The 17051-nt window shown below is 41.0% G+C and overlaps 1 protein-coding gene across 1 annotated transcript; it reads left to right on the forward strand.

Moving 5' to 3' along the window:
* The first annotated feature begins 906 nt into the window (after positions 1-906).
* Positions 907-16447, forward strand: CWC25 (CWC25 spliceosome associated protein homolog). The gene is made up of 10 exons (XM_070767061.1): positions 907-1020; positions 5778-5950; positions 8043-8279; positions 8827-8896; positions 9882-10000; positions 11454-11508; positions 12230-12384; positions 12808-12891; positions 14672-14833; positions 15580-16447. The coding sequence occupies exons 1-10, from the start codon at positions 1003-1005 to the stop codon at positions 15692-15694; spliced, it is 1188 nt and encodes a 395-aa protein (XP_070623162.1). The 5' UTR covers positions 907-1002; the 3' UTR covers positions 15695-16447.
* Positions 16448-17051: the final 604 nt, after the last annotated feature.

A 17051-nucleotide genomic window follows, 5' to 3' on the forward strand; every position in this document is an offset into this window, starting at 1 on the left:
TTTATTTATTTATTTATTTATTTAGTTAGTTAGTTAGTTAGTTAGTTAGTTAGTTAGTTAGTCCAATACACAATGAGGGTTTTAGTGGGTATATATCTATATAAACATAGTAAAACACATGATGAAGGTTATAGAGGAGATACTCATAGTAAAATATATCTAAGAAATAATAGAAAAGAAGGTATAGTAATAGAACATATCAATGAAAGAATAGAAGAAGAGATATAGGAATAGAAAAAAGGTATAGGAGATATAGGAGAGCAATAGGACAGGGGACGGAAGGCACTCTAGTGCACTTGTACTCGCCCCTTACTGACCTCTTAGGAATCTGGATAGGTCAACCGTAGATAATCTAAGGGTAAAGTGTTGGGGGTTTGGGGATGACACTATGAAGTCCAGTAATGAGTTCCACGCTTCGACAGCTCGGTTACTGAAGTCATATTTTTTACAGTCAAATTTGGAGCGGTTAATATTAAGTTTAAATGTTGTGTGCTCTTATGTTGTTGTGGTTGAAGCTGAAGTAGTCGCCGACAGGCAGGACGTTGCAGCATATGATCTGGTGGGCAATACTTAGATCTTGTTTAAGGCGTCTTAGTTCTAAACTTTCTATGCCCAGGATTGAAAGGATCATTTATTATAATGAATATTATCAATTTTCCCCGCAAAGGGAAAAAAACCCGTTGCAAATTCGACAGAGGAAGCTTTATACATATCTAAACATTTTTTAATCTATCACTTCCGCTTTGGGAGGACCGACGTTTGGGATAGCACACTTCCGCTTTGGGAGGACCGACGTTTGGGATAGCACACTTCCGCTTTGGGAGGACCCACGTTTGGGATAGCGCACTTCCGCTTTGAGAGGACCGACGTTTGGGATAGCGCACTTCCGCTTTGGGAGGACCGACGTTTGTTTTAGCGTCATCACTCTTCGCCGGGTTAAGCTCAGCAGCCGAAGAAGGAGAAGAGGTTCGTCGCGGCTGCAGCGGCGATTTAACTGTCGCCATGGGGGGAGGCGACCTGGTAAGGAAAAAGAAGGGGATGGAGGCGGGTGGTGGGTGGGAAGGGACTCGAGAATTGGGATCAATCCGAGTTGCCTTAAATTTTTGATCTAATCGAACCTAAAAGCCGGTTTCTTATCTCCATCCGTAGTTCACTTACTATGTATACATAATTATATACAGTACTATATTGTTGTGAGCCGCTCCGATTACGGAGAGTGGGGGCATACAAATCTAATAAATAATAATAATAATAATAATAATTATTATTATTATTATTATTATTATTACATGTTGTAAGCCGCCCTGAGTCTAAGGAGAAGGGCGGCATAAAAATAGAATTATTATTATTATTATTAATAATAATAATAATAATTATTATTATAATAAATTATTATATAATACATAATTATGTAATTGAAATGTAAGGACGTTTTAAAGGGTGGAGAGTTGGGCTGGGGGAAAGGCTTAATTGGAGTTCAGAGTTATGGAAAGCAGTTCAGAAGAAATGGGCGAGGAATAGCAGTACTGTACTGTATACCTTCTTCAATTTAATCCCTTGCTAGAGGTAAAGAGCATCTTTATGGCAATCTGAATGTCTTATTAATCTGGTTTGTCTAGTATATCCAATTTTAGCTACTGTTTCACCTATCACCATTACACAATCTGTTTACTTTTGCTTTAGCAATTTATAATAACTTAGCCATTGTTTACAAACCATGGTTTATACCGTAGTTTAAAGTATGTGGTGAGCCCAGTTAGTATTCAAATGATATATTCAACCATTTCTGCAATAAAAAAGCCATAACTTTCTATGCTGTGTGAATTGAGTGGCTGAGTATGGGACCTTAAACATGCTCTTAATGTGCAAATTAAAATATGATGGAAACCTTGTTTGGAATGGAGGAAACAAATTGAATAGCCCAAAAGTCCAAAACTTGTAATGTGCTCTTCTAAATCAGTGATATGAAATTAACTGATGAAGCAAGATATATGTTAAAATGTTGAAGACTCTACTCAAAAAGATGATAAATCAGCCCCTAAAAACCAATAACTTATTGGACCCAAACCAGCATGGCTTTACTGGAGGCAAATCATGTCAGACTAATCTCATTGATTTATTTGACTATGTCACAAAGGTATTGGATGAAGGTGGTGCCGTGGATATTGCCTATCTGGACTTCAGTAAAGCCTTTGATACAGTTCCAAATAAAGAGTTGATAGATAAGTTAGTGAAGGTTGGACTTAATCCCTGGATAGTTCAGTGGATTTCAAGCTGGCTGAAGCATAGACATCAGAGGGTTGTTGTTAATGGCGAGTATTCTGAGCAGAGACAAGCGCTATGCCACAAGGATCTGTTCTAGGTCCTATTCTTTTTAATATGTTTGTGAGTGACATAGGGGAAGGTTTGGTGCAATAGGGTTGATATTCCTAGAGATATCTGTAATATGGCAAATGATTTAGCTTTGCTAGATAAGTGGGCAAAGCAATGGAAACTGCAGTTTAATGTTTCCAAATGTAAAATAATGCACTTGGGGAAAAGGAATCCTCAATCTGAATATTGTATTGGCAGTTCTGTGTTAGCAAAAACTTCAGAAGAGAAGGATTTAGGGGTCGTGATTTCTGAAAATGGGTGAACAGTGCTGTCAGGCAGTAGGGGAAACGAGTAGAATGCTTGGCTGCATAGCCAGAGGTATAACAAGTAGGAAGAGGGAGATAGTGATCCCGCTGTATAGAGCGCTGGTGAGACCACATTTGGAATACTGTGTTCAGTTCTGGAGACTCACCTACAAAAAGATATTGATAAAATTGAACGGGTCCAAAGACGGGCTACAAAAATGGTGGGAGGTCTTAAGTATAAAACATATCAGGAAAGACTTAATGAACTCAATCTTTATAGTCTGCAGGACAGAAGGGAAAGTGGGGACATGATCTAAACATTTAAATATGGGGGCACAATCTGAGATTAGTTGGGGGAAAATCAGAAGCAATATGAGAAAATATTATTTTACTGAAAGTAGTAGATGCTTGGAACAAACTTCCACCATATGTGGTTGGTAAATCCAACCAGTAACTGAATTTAAACATGCCTGGGATAAACATATATCCATCCTAAGATAAAAGACAGGAAATAGTATAAGGGCAGACTAGATGCACCATGAGGTCTTTTTCTGCCGTTAATCTTCTATGTTTCTATGTGTTGTGTAGTTAGCTGCCATTCTATTTTAGAACAATTACTATAAAGTATAAATTGAGGGAACTATTTGAACAGCAATATGAATGTGGAGCAAATACTTCTATATACAGTCATACCTCATCTTACGAACCTAATTGGTTCCAGGGGGGAGGTTCGTAAGACAAAAGGTTTGTAAGACGAAACATTGTTTCCCATAGGAAACAATGTAAAGTCAATTAATCCGTGCAACCAAAAAAAAAACCCCCCGCAAAAAAACCGCTGCCGCCCGGCTGTCACCTTTTAAAACAGCCTGGGGGCTTCTCAGCGACCTCCCGAACGCCAAACCTGAAGAAGCCCTCAGGCTGTTTTAAAAGGTGACAGCCGGGCGGTGGGGCTTCCCAGCAGACGCCGAACGTGGAAGTTCGGGTTTGGCGTTCGGTTTCGGGAAGTTGCTGGGAAGCCGCGCGGCTGTTTTAAAAGGTGACAGCCGGGCTGGGGGGCTTCCCAGCAACACCCCGAACCCGGAGGTTCGGCAAAAGTTCGGGGTTCGGGAGGTTGCTGGGAAGCCCCCCAGCCCGGCTGTCACCTTTTAAAACAGCCGCGCAGCTTCCCAGCAGTCTCTGAACGCCGAACGCGGAAGTTCGGATTTGGCGTTCGGCTTCGGGAAGCTGCTGGGAAGCCGCGCGGCTGTTTTAAAAGGTGACAGCCGGGCTGGGGGGCTTCCCAGCAACCTCCCAAACCCCGAACTTTTGCCGAACCTCCGGGTTCGGGGTGTTGCTGGGAAGCCCCCCAGCCCGGCTGTCACCTTTTAAAACAGCCGGGCGACTTCCCAGCAGCTTCCCGAAGCCGAACGCCAAACCCGAACTTCCGCGTTCGGCGTTCGGAGACTGCTGGGAAGCTGCGCGGCTGTTTTAAAAGGTGACAGCCGGGCTGGGGGGCTTTCCAGCAACCTCCCGAACCTGGAAGTTCGGCAAAAGTTCGGGGTTCGGGAGGTTGCTGGGAAGCCCCCCAGCCCAGCTGTCACCTTTTAAAACAGCTGCGCGGCTTCCCAGCAGCTTCCCGAAGCCAAACGCCAAACCCGAACTTCGGCGTTTGGAGACTGCTGGGAAGCCGCGCGGCTGTTTTAAAAGGTGACAGCCGGGCTGGGGGGCTTCCCAGCAACTTCCCGAACCGAACCCGGGGTTCAGAAAATTTTTGCCTCTTCTTACGAACTTTTTTCGAGTTACGAACCGGCGTTCGGGAGGCTACTGGGAAGCCCCCCAGCCCGGCTGTCACCTTTTAAAATAGCCGCGCGGCTTCACAGCAGTCTCCGAATGCCGGTTCGTAACTCGAAAAAAGTTCGTAAGAAGAGGCAAAATTTTTCTGAACCCCGGGTTCGTATCACGAGTTGTTCGTAAGACGAGGGGTTCGTATCTTGAGGTACCACTGTATTTAATTTTAGTTCACTGAGGATTGCATTCACTTATTTTTCTGGGTGATATTTGATTTTTGTTAAAGCTTTTGTAGAGGAAATTTTCAGATTAAATCAAAGTACAGTGGTACCTCTACCTAAGAACGTCTCTACTTAAAAACTTTTCTGGATAAGAACCGGGTGTTCATGATTTTTTTTGCCTCTTCTTAAGAACCATTTTCTAATTAAGAACCTGAGCCTGGAAAAATTTCCCAGGAAATTAAAGAGCGGCACGGCACAAAGGCCTGGCCAGTTTCCTGCCATTCCCCCTTTAACCCCAGCCATCTCGGGCTTTTCTGGGGTGCCAGAGGAGCCTTTCTGTGGCACTTAAGGAGGCTTTAGTAGTGCAGAGCGAATGAAGTATTTTCCTTTCTCTGGGCATGTGAAGAGGGAATAAACTTCTGCCAGCACTCAGAGAAAAGAAATGCTCCCTTCGCTCTGGGCAGCCCAGAGCGAATGGAGCATTTTCCTTTCTCTGTACGCTTGGAGAGGGAATAAACCACTTCACTGTGGTGACTCCCTTGCATTGCCACCCGGCGCGAGGTTGCCTCCTGGAGCACCTGGGCGCAGAAAGGCAAAAGGGGGCACTTCATCACGGCTGGATCAACTCAGCTTCAGCCAAACCAATGAGTCACCACAGTGAAAGAAAGGCTCTGGCTACAAAGCGAGCAAGTGAGAGAAGAGGGGAGCCCTTCAGCACGGGAATGAAGAGAAAGCAGGTAGCAGCAGCAGCAGCCTCCTTTCGGTTAAAGGAGTGGGAGGTTCCCCCCTCTCGCTTGCCTGGGTTTCTCTCTCTGGTGCAGTGTATGGGAGGCAGCCTCGCACCGAGTGTATGGGAGGTGTGTGCTCCTCCTCGCCGCCTCAGAGTCCCCCCTTTTTTTAAGCCTTAAAGTTTTGGATTTTTTTGATTCCCCTCACCTTTCCTTCTTCCTTCTGCAGCAACTGTCCTCTTCCTCCTCCTCCCCCCACCCAAATCCCGAGCTTTCATTTCTTTCCTAATGGGTTTGCACGCATTATTTGCTTTTACATTGATTCCTATGGGAAAAATTGCTTCTATTTACAAATGTTTCTACTTAAAAACCTGGTCACGGAACGAATTAAGTTCTTAAGTAGAGGTGCCACTGTAAATCTAAATGGTTAATCTTGTCAACAGAATCTTAAAAAAAGCTGGCACCCACAAACCCTCCGTAATGTGGAAAAAGTTTGGAAAGCAGAACAAAAGCATGAAGCCGAACGGAAGAAAATTGAAGAGCTACAGCGGGAATTGCATGAAGAGCGAGCACGAGAAGAAATGCAACGTTATGCAGAAGATGTAGGCGCTGTCAAGTATGTTAAGTTGGATTTACTGGTTTGTAAATATAGAATTGAAGCACGGGAAAAAGCTATTTAGATCCATTATAGCAAATCTATGGCACACATGCCATGTCGCCTTCCACACACGGCCTTTCCTATTTGTCTTCCAGGTTTCTGCCGCACATGTATGCATGATGATCAGCTGTCCTTCACACACACGGCAGTGCCAAAAACCAGAATATGCATGTGCGTTGGCTGGCTGATTGTCAGGAGCACATGTGGGCCAGAATCTGGAAGTTTGACTTTCTAGAACGCAATCGCTTTGAGCATGTGGCAGTGCCAAAATCAAGCCTCTGCGCCAGCCAGCTGATCATTGTACATGCGTGCTAGAACCTGGAAATTTAGCTTTTCCAGAGCTCCGTCCCAATGAGTGGGTGTGTAATGTTTCCACACAACCTTTTCGGCACTCAATGCCAAAAAGGTTTGCCATTACTGATTTTGGCTATCAGGTCTCTACACTACTTCACAGTAAAATATCTCTGACAGAGACTGTTTAGTCTCTTTTTAAGGGAGTGAAGGGAAAACATCATATCTTTGAATAATTGATTCCATTATTGAACTATTTATTACAATATTAATTTATTTTGAATGCTCAGTCAGAATCTTCTTTTGTCTACAGCCTTGTTGAAATAAAAAAAATACTGTCTTTCGCATTCCCATAATGTTTAAAGCTATTCAATTCCAAAGTAATATAATATTCAAACAAAATCTGTGTTTAACCTCTGTCCTGGTGCTTCTTGACCTCTCAGTGGCTTTCAATACCCTCAATCATGGTATCCTTGTGCGCCGACTAGAGGGGTTGGGAATGGGAGGCACTGTTTTACGGTGGTTCTCCTCCTGCTTCTCTGGTCAGCCGCAGTCGGTGTTAGTGGGGGTTAGAGGTCAACTCCTAGGTCCCTACCTTGTGGGGTTCCTCAGGGGTCTGTCCTCTCCCCCATGCGGTTTAATATCTACATAAAACTGCTGGGTGAGATCATCCAAGGGCATGGGGTAAGTTACCATCAGTACGCTGATGATACACACCTGTACATTTCCACTCAGTGAAGCAGTGGAAGTGATATGACGGTGTCTGGAGGCTGTCAGGGTCTGGATGGGTGCCAACAGGCTCAAGCTCAATCCAGACAAGACGGAGTGGCTATGGGTACTGCTTCCCAAGGACATGTCCATCTTCCATCCATTATCCTAGGGGGGAGGGAATTACTGCCCCCCTCAGAGAGGGCCCGCAACTTGGGCGTCCTCCTCGATCCACAGCTGACCTTAGAACACCATCTTTCGGTTGTGGTGAAGGGGGCATTTACCTGTTGCATCTGTTGCGGCCCTATTTGGACAGGGAGTCTTTGCTCACTGTCATTCATGCCCTTATCACCTCGAGGTTTTACTACTGCAATGCTCTCTACATGCGGCTGCCTTTGAAAAGTGTTCGGAAACTTCAAATCGTCCAAAATGCAGTCGTACAAGCAGTATTGGGCCTTCCAAGGCATGCCCATATCTCAAGATCACTCCATGGACTGCACTGGCTGCTGATTGGTTTCCGGACATAACTCAAAGTGTTGGTTATGATCTATAAAGCCCTACATGGCATAGGACCAATTATCTCTGAGACCGCCTTCTCCCGCATGAATCTCAGCGCCCGGTGAGGTCCTACAGAGTTGGCCTTCTCATGGTCCCGTCAACCAGACAGTGTCGGCTGGTGGGGCCTAGGGGAAGAACCTTCTCTGTGGGGGCCCCAGCCCTCTGGAACCATCTCTCCCCAGAGATTTGCACTGCTCCCACTCTCCTTGCTTTTCGAAAAAGTTTGAAGACTCATCTTTACCGCCAGGCCTGGGGTCATTAGATTTTTACCCCCCTTGACCAACGAATGTATTTAGAATACATTATTGAGTGAGTGAATGTTAATTGAATGTTTTAATTTTTAAGATTTTTGTAAAGACTTTTAATTATTATTAATTGGATCAAATTTATTATGTATTTTTTGTTTGTTGTGACCCGCCCTGAGTCCATGGAGAGAAGCGGCATACAAATCCAATAAATAAATAAATAAATATTTCTCTTCCAAATAAATTAGAAAAAAAGATGAAAAGTTGGAATGGATGTACCAAGGACCAGGTGGAATGGTGAACAGAGACGAATACCTTATGGGGCGTCCAGTTGACAAGTATGTCTTCGAGTCAACAGAGGACAAGGAAGCAGGCTGTTCTTCTGAGACTGGCCTTCTGCCAGGCTCTATCTTTGCCTCTACAGGTGCCAATTCTGCCTTGGATATGGCTAGCAAGATTCGGGAAGACCCTCTTTTTATGATAAGGTAATTAGGATTGTTTATAGTGTGAAAAAATAGGAGAAAGTATATAAAATAAATAAATAAATAAATAAATGAGGCTGATGAGTAAGTGAGGTGATGGCCTGGATTATTCATAAAATGGAAGTGTTGAACTATTCCTGGTACAGTATTAACATTTTTAAAAACCCAGTTATTCCCATTAATGACTACATTGCTTCTCTTTTATCATTTTTATGCTAATTTGATCAGAGATGCTAGTCCTATAGTTGAGCACTGGGAATTTATGACTCTTCAAATGCTGTAACTGTATCTGTTTATTAGGAGCCTGTGTGGTCATTCGTCTTATATAAAATTATCTAAATCCAATTGTCAGTAAAAGCAAAATAAACGAAGCCAACCAAGTTTTGATAAAAGATAGAATCCAGTACCAATACCTGTAGAAGATAGAATCTAATACTTGTGGAAGACCACAGGTGTCAACTTCTAGTCAGAAATTTAACTATAGTATTGAAGTATAATATGAGAATTTCACATGAACATTACTTAATAAATTAATATTTTTTCTGAATAGGAAGAGGGAGGAAGAGAAGAAACGTGATGTTCTGAACAATCCTGTAAAAATGAAGAAGATCAAAGAACTGGTATGCTAATGCTGAATGCTCTTGAATGTAAACATCCAACTGGTTTTGAATTTTATGATGACAATCTTACATTTAATAAGCAAAATTTGGCGGGGCTTTTTTCCAGTTTTCATAATTGTTAAGGTGTTGGCATAGAAATCAGAAGACTAAGTTCAAGTTCTGCCTTGGCCAAAGAAAACTGGCTGCCTGACTTTGGGCCAGTTATTCTTTTTCAATGCAACTCATCTTACAAGGTTCTCTTGTCATAGAGAAAATAGGAGAAGGCAGGAGTATTAAGTATGTTTGCTATCAGTGTGGTATATAAAATATTGGATAAAAGTATTTTAAAATAATAAGATAGATATAACTTATCAATATCAAATTATGGACAGAATTGGGAGTTTAGAATATCTTTTTTTGAGCTGGAGATAAAGTAATTTCTGTACCATACAGACAGTGTGAAGTTTAATTTAGTCTGTTGATCCTTAGAGAAAGAGAGACTAATGTGCAGTAATATTGACTCGACAAAATTTTAAACAATTGCCGAATCAAAACCAAAATCTTTTAATAGTTGCTGCATTTACAACAAAAACTGTTAGAAATTAGTACAAACTGGAATGTAGATTTTACAATTAACCTTGTACAAGATTGTAGCTGGAGTAAGATTTCTAAGTAACACTACTGAAGATATAGAATTATTCTAAATATAATTAATGTAAAATAATTGCTATAAATCTTCATTTTTCTTATGGCAACCAAAATGTTCATCAACTTCTTCATAGAAAGTATGAGAAAAAAATTGAAAGATAAAATTTTCTGAAATAATACAAGAATATTGAAGAATCGTGCTTTGTGACTGGCCCTTCTATGGCAGCCATTTTATGAGCATGCCCATAAATATGCTCTCAAAATTGTAATGTGCCTGTTAGCCAAAGAGCAATTGGGATCATATTTTAAACTCTGGTGATTATTATGAAACTCATACTTCCTTTTTCAAATGTTCCAGTTGCAAAGCAGTTTGGAGAAGAAGAAGAAGAAAAAGAAAGATAAGAAGAAGAAGAAGAAACACAAGAAACATAGGCATCATAATTCCAGTAGTGATGAAGATGAAGAGATTAAAACTAAGTATGTTTAGTACATGGTATACATTTATTTATTCAGCCTACTTTAGAGTTTGAGTTTGACTGTTGTTCATAATTGCAGAGAATGGCGTGGAACTCAGTCCCTCAAAAATACATGCTACTGTAAAAAGAGACTTGAAGTTTTAAAGGTGGTACAAGCGGCGAGTTGCACTTATCTGGAAATTGGTGCACTGTGCGCGCATCCTCACAATTCAGATGCCCCCATGTCCATGTCCCTTGCGCAATTTTGCTTCCGCACATGTGCAGAAATCTCATGAGGGGATGCTCGTGTGCGCGATTTCAGCGTTTTTTTGCTTCCACGCTTGCACAGAAGCAAAAAATTTCATGCACACAAACATCCCCTCATGAGATTTTGCTTCTGTGCATACACAGGAAACAAAAAAGCTAAAAAATTCAAGAAAAAAGATGGTGCCATCCAACAGACCGTCACAAGAGCGGTCACGCATAAATTGCACAATCTGGCGAGCACTACCAGAATGGAGTCACCTACCATACCAGTAGGAACCCACATCTGGGTGGTACTTGTAGTCTCTGATTAGCAACCATTCATTCAACAATCATTCAAAATCATGATACATTGAACAAGTGGTACTGCTAACCTGTTCTCAAAGTTCCAGCCACCTTAACACCCACTCAGTCATGCGATCACAATTCATTTACTTGGCAACCAGATTGCACTTAAAATACCAATAGTTGCAGTATCTCATGGTCACACAATTATCACTTGTGACCTTTGCTAGTTTCCCATAAATAAATTCAAAAGGAAAGCCAGTAGGGGAAGTTGCAAGACACTCCCATAAGTCATTCCTACCCGAACTATGGAATATAAAAATACTCTATAGTGCGCACCCATTTGTGGTCTATCCCTGACCTTACTCGGTAGCATATGCCCACCCATATATGCTCAAGATGCAGCAGCCATTTGTGCTCCTTATATTCTTCAGCACCTTCCAGCTTTGCTTACACTGCAGTAGCCATGTATCCACTTGCCTGGTTGGTTGCTGCTTAGAACCTTTTACAGGCTTTCCCATTCTTTACTTCTTGGAAGTTGCAAGGAAGTCCTCCTTTGATGATAAATGATCCTCAATTAACAATGGGAATGAGAACTCAGAATTGCTGTTAGTGATGGGTCACGAGATTGTGCTTTATAATTGCATCACTTAGTTACAGAAAATCCAGTCCCTGTTATCATTAAGCGAGGACTACCTATACTGTGAATGGGCAGTATATCTTGATAGAGACTGTTGTATCATTCTGTATATCCCAGAGAAGCCACAAACAATATATTTATCTTCATATTTGAGCTAGTGTCGGTATATGATGGGTTTCTATTAATTTGGGCTAGAATTGGCATGTACACTATATATTTAAAATAACAAGGGACTTAGACCTATCACACTGATGAAGTGTTAGAATTTAATTTTCTTTTGCTTTAGGTCACGGGAGAAAGTAGAACATCTTCATCCTAAAAGATCAGGATATGGATTGCAAGTACGTACTGTATTCTATAGTATTTACTATACCAGTGATGGTGGACCTATGGCACGGGTGCCACAGGTGGCACGGGGAGCCATATCTGCTGGTACATGAGCCGTTGCCCTAGCTCAGCTCCAAAGTGCATGTCTGTGCCGGCCAGCTGAGTTTTGCCTCACTTAGAGGCTCTGGGAGGGCATTTTTGGCTTCCAGAGAGTCTCCGCAGGTGGTGGTGGTGGGCTGTGAGAGGGCATTTTTACCCTCCCCCGCCTCCAGGGAAGCCTTTGGAGCCTGGGGAGGGTGAAACATGAGCCTACTGGGCCGACCAGAAGTTGGGAAACAGGACTTTTCCAGTCTGCAGAGGACCTCCAGGGGGAGAGGGAAGCGGTTTTCACCCTCCCCAAAGATTGAATTATGGGTGTGGGCACTTGCGCATGTACAATAGCGCACGCACATACTCTTTCGGCACCCGAGGAAAAAAAGGTTCACCATCACTGATACAGTATAAAATAGATGTGTTACTTATTGGGACCAGTTTGACTGAAATCATGAAGAATGTGAACTCACTTATTGTCACTGAATTCCTGGCTAGTGTAGATTAACTGTCAATATCTTCACAGTCACAGTATGGGACATCTGTGTGCGGTCAGTTGAATATAGTAATATTTATTCTCTAATATAGCAATATTTTTCATTCTTAAACTTTTTTAAGAAAACACAATTTTTTTCATAATGTTAGGTTCGAGTTAGTGGCCATGAAAGGATGTCCCATAAAATCCAACAGAATTTACGACCAGAGCAACAAACCCCTTCTCCTGAAAGGCATGTCAACAAGAACACAAATCAGGAATCAAGCAGGCATAAGAGATCAAGATCACTTAGAGACAGTAAACAGTAAGCAAAAATTGGGCAACTAATTCTCCTTTTCTAAGATGTTACCTTAATTGCTCTGCAATTATTCAAATCTTAAGTTAGGAGGTTTTTGAATACAGTAAAATGAAAGACTGATCATTGAAGGATCATTATTCTGGAATCTATTCATTGTAATTTTTAATGTAAATATTTTCAGAATATATGGAATAAGTATATTCATTATTTAAAATTAATCATAGTTTAATATTTGAATTCCGCCTGCCCAAATCTTGATTTGAGGTGTTGCTCCTCTTAGTCATTCAAAAGGCAGGTGCCTTCACTAGATTAAAAATGCAAGTGGAGTCACTAATAGTGGAGGATAAAAAATTAGAACAACTTAAACCAAAGAATTATTAATAGTGAATTATTATTTTGATGGAGGAAAGAATTTTTTTTGAATTGCAGGGAAAATGGTATGGAGCAAAAGGCAAAAACCGAATACAAAAATTTTCAGAAGGAATACCAATATAGGAGACCCCACACTTCAAGGTATGGGAATGGGAATGGTGTTGGTATATTTTCAGTGGATTGTGACATTACTGTACAATGTATTGCAGGCAGAATATTTTGAAAAACATATTTTCTATGCTCTAATGTTTGGTAATTATATGAAATGGTTTATAAAAATAATGAGATTCAACAATTTCCTCTTATTTAAAAAATCATTATCATTGTTGCCCATTATTTAAAGAAACCAAATGTCCAACATTATAAAATATTTGATGGTTGAATGATCTACATTACTAAGAATACTACTGAGCCTCAATTTCTGAAGATCTATGGAGATTCTCAATAATCCAGGTCATGATTGCCCCAAAGGTGCTTTTTTTCCCAAGAAAAAACAAGGCCCAATTGCCCTTTTTGGAGGTGGGGGAAGCATTTTTTGGGCTCAGTTTCTTCACTAGCTTCCTGCTGATTTTGAAGCATTTTGGAAATCTTCAAATATTTTTGATGCACTGGATGCAGTTAACAATTACAGTAATACCTCGTCTTACGAACCTAATTGGTTCCGGAAGGAGGTTCGTAAGGCGAAAAGTTTCTTAACACGAAATAATATTTCCCATTGGAAACAATGTAAAAGCGATTAATGCGTGCAAGGGGGGGGGGAAATCCCAAAATGGTGCTCTGCTGGGTGCCGCCGCCCGGCTGTCACCTTTTAAAACAGCTGGGGGGCTTTTCGGCGTTCTCCCGAACCCGAACTTTTCGGGTTTGGGAGGCCGCCGAGAAGCGCCGGCGCCTACCTGTCACCTTCTTAAACAGCAGGGGGGCTTCTTGCCGTTCTCCTGAACCCGAAAGTTCGGGTTCTGGAGGCTGCTGAGAAGCGCCCGGCTGTTTCAGAAGGTTACAGCCAGGCGGTGCCGCTCGGCGGAACGCCGTTTTTGCGATTGGCTGCGGCGTTTTCGGCTGATCTGGAGGCTGGAAAGGAGGTGGGGAATCCCAATAGGGAATTCCATGGGCGGAGCTTTGACGTCACGAAGACGTCATTCCTGGCCACGTTTCGGCCGACCAGGAAGGACATCTTCGTGACGTCAAGCTTCCGCCCATGGAATTCCCTATTGGGATTCCCCACCTCCTTTCCAGCCTCCAGATCGGCCAAAAACGCAGCTGCCGATCGCAAAAACGGTGCTCCGCTGAGTGGCGTCGCCCGGCTGTCACCTTCTGAAACAGCCAGGCGCTTCTCGGCGGCCTCCGGAACCCAAACCCGAACTTCCGGTTCGGGAGAACGCCGAGAAGCCCCCCTGCTGTTTAAAAAGGTGACAGGCGGGCGGCGGTGCTTCTCGGTGGCCTCCCGAACCCGAAAAGTTCGGGTTCGGGAGAACGCCGAGAAGCCTCCTGACTGTTTTAAAAGGTGACAGCTGGGTGGTGGCACCCAGCGGAGCGCCATTTTGCGATCTGCGGTGGGTTCGTAAGACGAAAAAAGTTTGTAAGAAGAGGCAAACATTTTCTGAACCCCGGGTTCGTATCTCGAAGTGTTCATATCACGAGGGGTTCGTATCACGAGGTACCACTGTATATCATATTTAAGGTATAAATTTGTTTTAAGATTTATGTTTTGCAGAAGTTTAAAGAATGTAGGAATCTTTTTAGCTTGAATTGAGGCACTTAGTCTGTTTGGACTATTAAGTAATCATTTAATCGTAGCTCTAGAGAATCCTATTTTCTCCACATACAATAGCCAAGAGAAAGATAACTGCATAGGTTGATGATGATGATTATCATTTGAAAAGCTACTATCCTATCTAAAATAATATTAATCTATTTTAAACAGAAAATTATCTGCAGAAGAACTGGAGAAAAGACGGAAAGAAATGATGGAGAATGCCAAATGGCGAGAAGAAGAAAGAAAAAACAATGTGTACAAACATAGAAAAGAAGAAGAAAGAGAACAAGCTCTAGAAAAACTTTGCCAGTCCAATGGGAAGTTTATACAGTGAGTGACCTCCTTCCTTTTAAAATTGGAATAGCGTACATTGAACATAGAAGGTCCTATTCAGTCTTCCTTAAAACACTCAAATGATCATTATACTTGATACAAAGCAGCAACATCCTATATCTCAGTTTGATAGCCTTTTTGTGCAGCATGCTTGTTTTACCTGCCAAAGTATTAGGTATAAGGTGGAAATATTTTCTTTAACTTTTAAAACCTCAACAACTTTAATGTGGACTTCAATTCCCAAAATTCCCTTGCAAGTATACTGGCTGAAATTCTGAAGTACACATATCTTAAGTTACTAAGGCTGCAAAACAGTGATCTAGTTTCTCTGACTACAGATAGTTTTCAACTTACAACCACAATTGAACCCAAAACTTTCAATGCTAAACGAGATGTTGTGAAGTGAAATTTCTTCAATTTTTCTTGCCGTACCATACTTGTTAAATGAATCACTGCAGTTAATAAGATAGTTATTAAGCAAACCTGGCTTCCTGCTTGTCAGAAGCTCACCAAAGGAGATCATATGATCCTAGGACACTGCAACCATTGTAAGTAAGGATTTGAGAGTGTTCATGTTTTACATTGTCCCTATCCCAGATATTGTGCAGAAAGGCATTTAAACAGTTTTTAAACATTTCTATTTCTCCCTTTTTGTTTTTCTTTTTATAGTGAGAAATGTTATGTGGGATAAAATGGATACTTTTCTAATTCTTAATGACCTTCTTTATTTCTTTGACCTGCAGTAATTTAAAATTGGAGAGTGCATCCACTTCCACTCTTGAAGACAGGGTAAAGAGAAACATTCACTCTATCCAAAGGACACCAGCAGCCCTGGAAAAAAACTTCATGCATCGTTGAAATTGTTTTGCATCCTATCACTGGCCCACTAAGGCTTGTGTTGGTTTTGTTTTGTTTGTTTGTTTGTTTTTCCTGAGGACCAACTGACCATTCAGGAAACTCCATGTGCCAAGTTATTTTTTCCCTTGGTCTGGGTAGCACAAGAGAGTGATATTCCATTACAATGTTTTCAAATTAAGGTATTTTAAATATGTACAGTTTGAGATACTCCTTGTAGGCCAATTTGTTCTGCCTTTTTCTTCTATATTTTATAATATAGTGCTATAAAAAAGATTATAAGAGTTTTGTTCCTCTTCCCACTGAAAGGAGAAATGGAAAAGTTGTTCAGTTATTATTAGTGATATTACAAAGAAAATAATTATTAACAGAAGTTTTCATTGTCTAATAATAATAATTCTTCTGCCTTTCATATTCTTAAAATATAATATACTTTGGCCCAGGCTAACTGGGCTTACACTTCTGTTTCTTTCCTCTCCAGAATGGTTCACATCACTTTATTTGATACAAAATATATTGCTTGCTGTAGAAGAAAATCCCTTTCCTAAAAGGAGAGAATAATTTTTTTCATATTTTTTTTTACTGGAGACATGAATGTTTTGTTGTCTAAAATAGCTTCTGCAACAAGCAAAGTTTCTTAATAAGCAAAAAGAAACAGACAAAACTTTAGGACAGCAATCTTTCATATATTATTTTGTCATGTAAATATTCACCTTTGTATGTCTAGCTGATATTTAATATATGTATATATCTTTATCTTTTTAGTATTTTTGTGGTATTTTAAAATATTTAGAAATATATGTAGTTTTTTTACATTCTGCATTTTATATTTACTATACGGGTAGCTTTAAGGTACACTAAAAATAACAATTGTATATTTAAAATTAAAAAAACTAGTAAATGAACAAGACCATTAAAATGCCTACGAAAATATTAAAAACCTGGGTCCCCAACCCTGGTCAACAGCCCATTACCAACTCATCAGCTGTTCAGATTTGGGCCATAGAAATAGCAGGTGCTCAATTACTTAAGCAGCAAGTGAGTGTGCGTGTGCCTGCCGCTCACACAAATGGAGATTCATCTCTGTGTGTGCTTGCCCACCACATGCACTGAATCATCCCGTGTTCTCCCCCCTGCCCCTGTTGGTCCACAAAGCTGGAAAACACTGCTTTAAACTGAGGTAAGGAAATGGCCAGTTTAAATTTAGATAGCAATTTATTGATAATATGAACATGCTCTGGAAAAAGCTGGATGGGTTGTTAATCAACAACTAATTATTAACAACAATTTTGGAAGGATTTGTAAAAAGTGCACCCTTTAGTATCAGGTGTGATACTGAATGGAATAAATGGGCGTAAAA

The sequence above is a fragment of the Erythrolamprus reginae genome, chromosome Z, assembly GCF_031021105.1.
Source record: "Erythrolamprus reginae isolate rEryReg1 chromosome Z, rEryReg1.hap1, whole genome shotgun sequence".
Taxonomy (NCBI): Eukaryota; Metazoa; Chordata; class Lepidosauria; order Squamata; family Dipsadidae; genus Erythrolamprus; species Erythrolamprus reginae.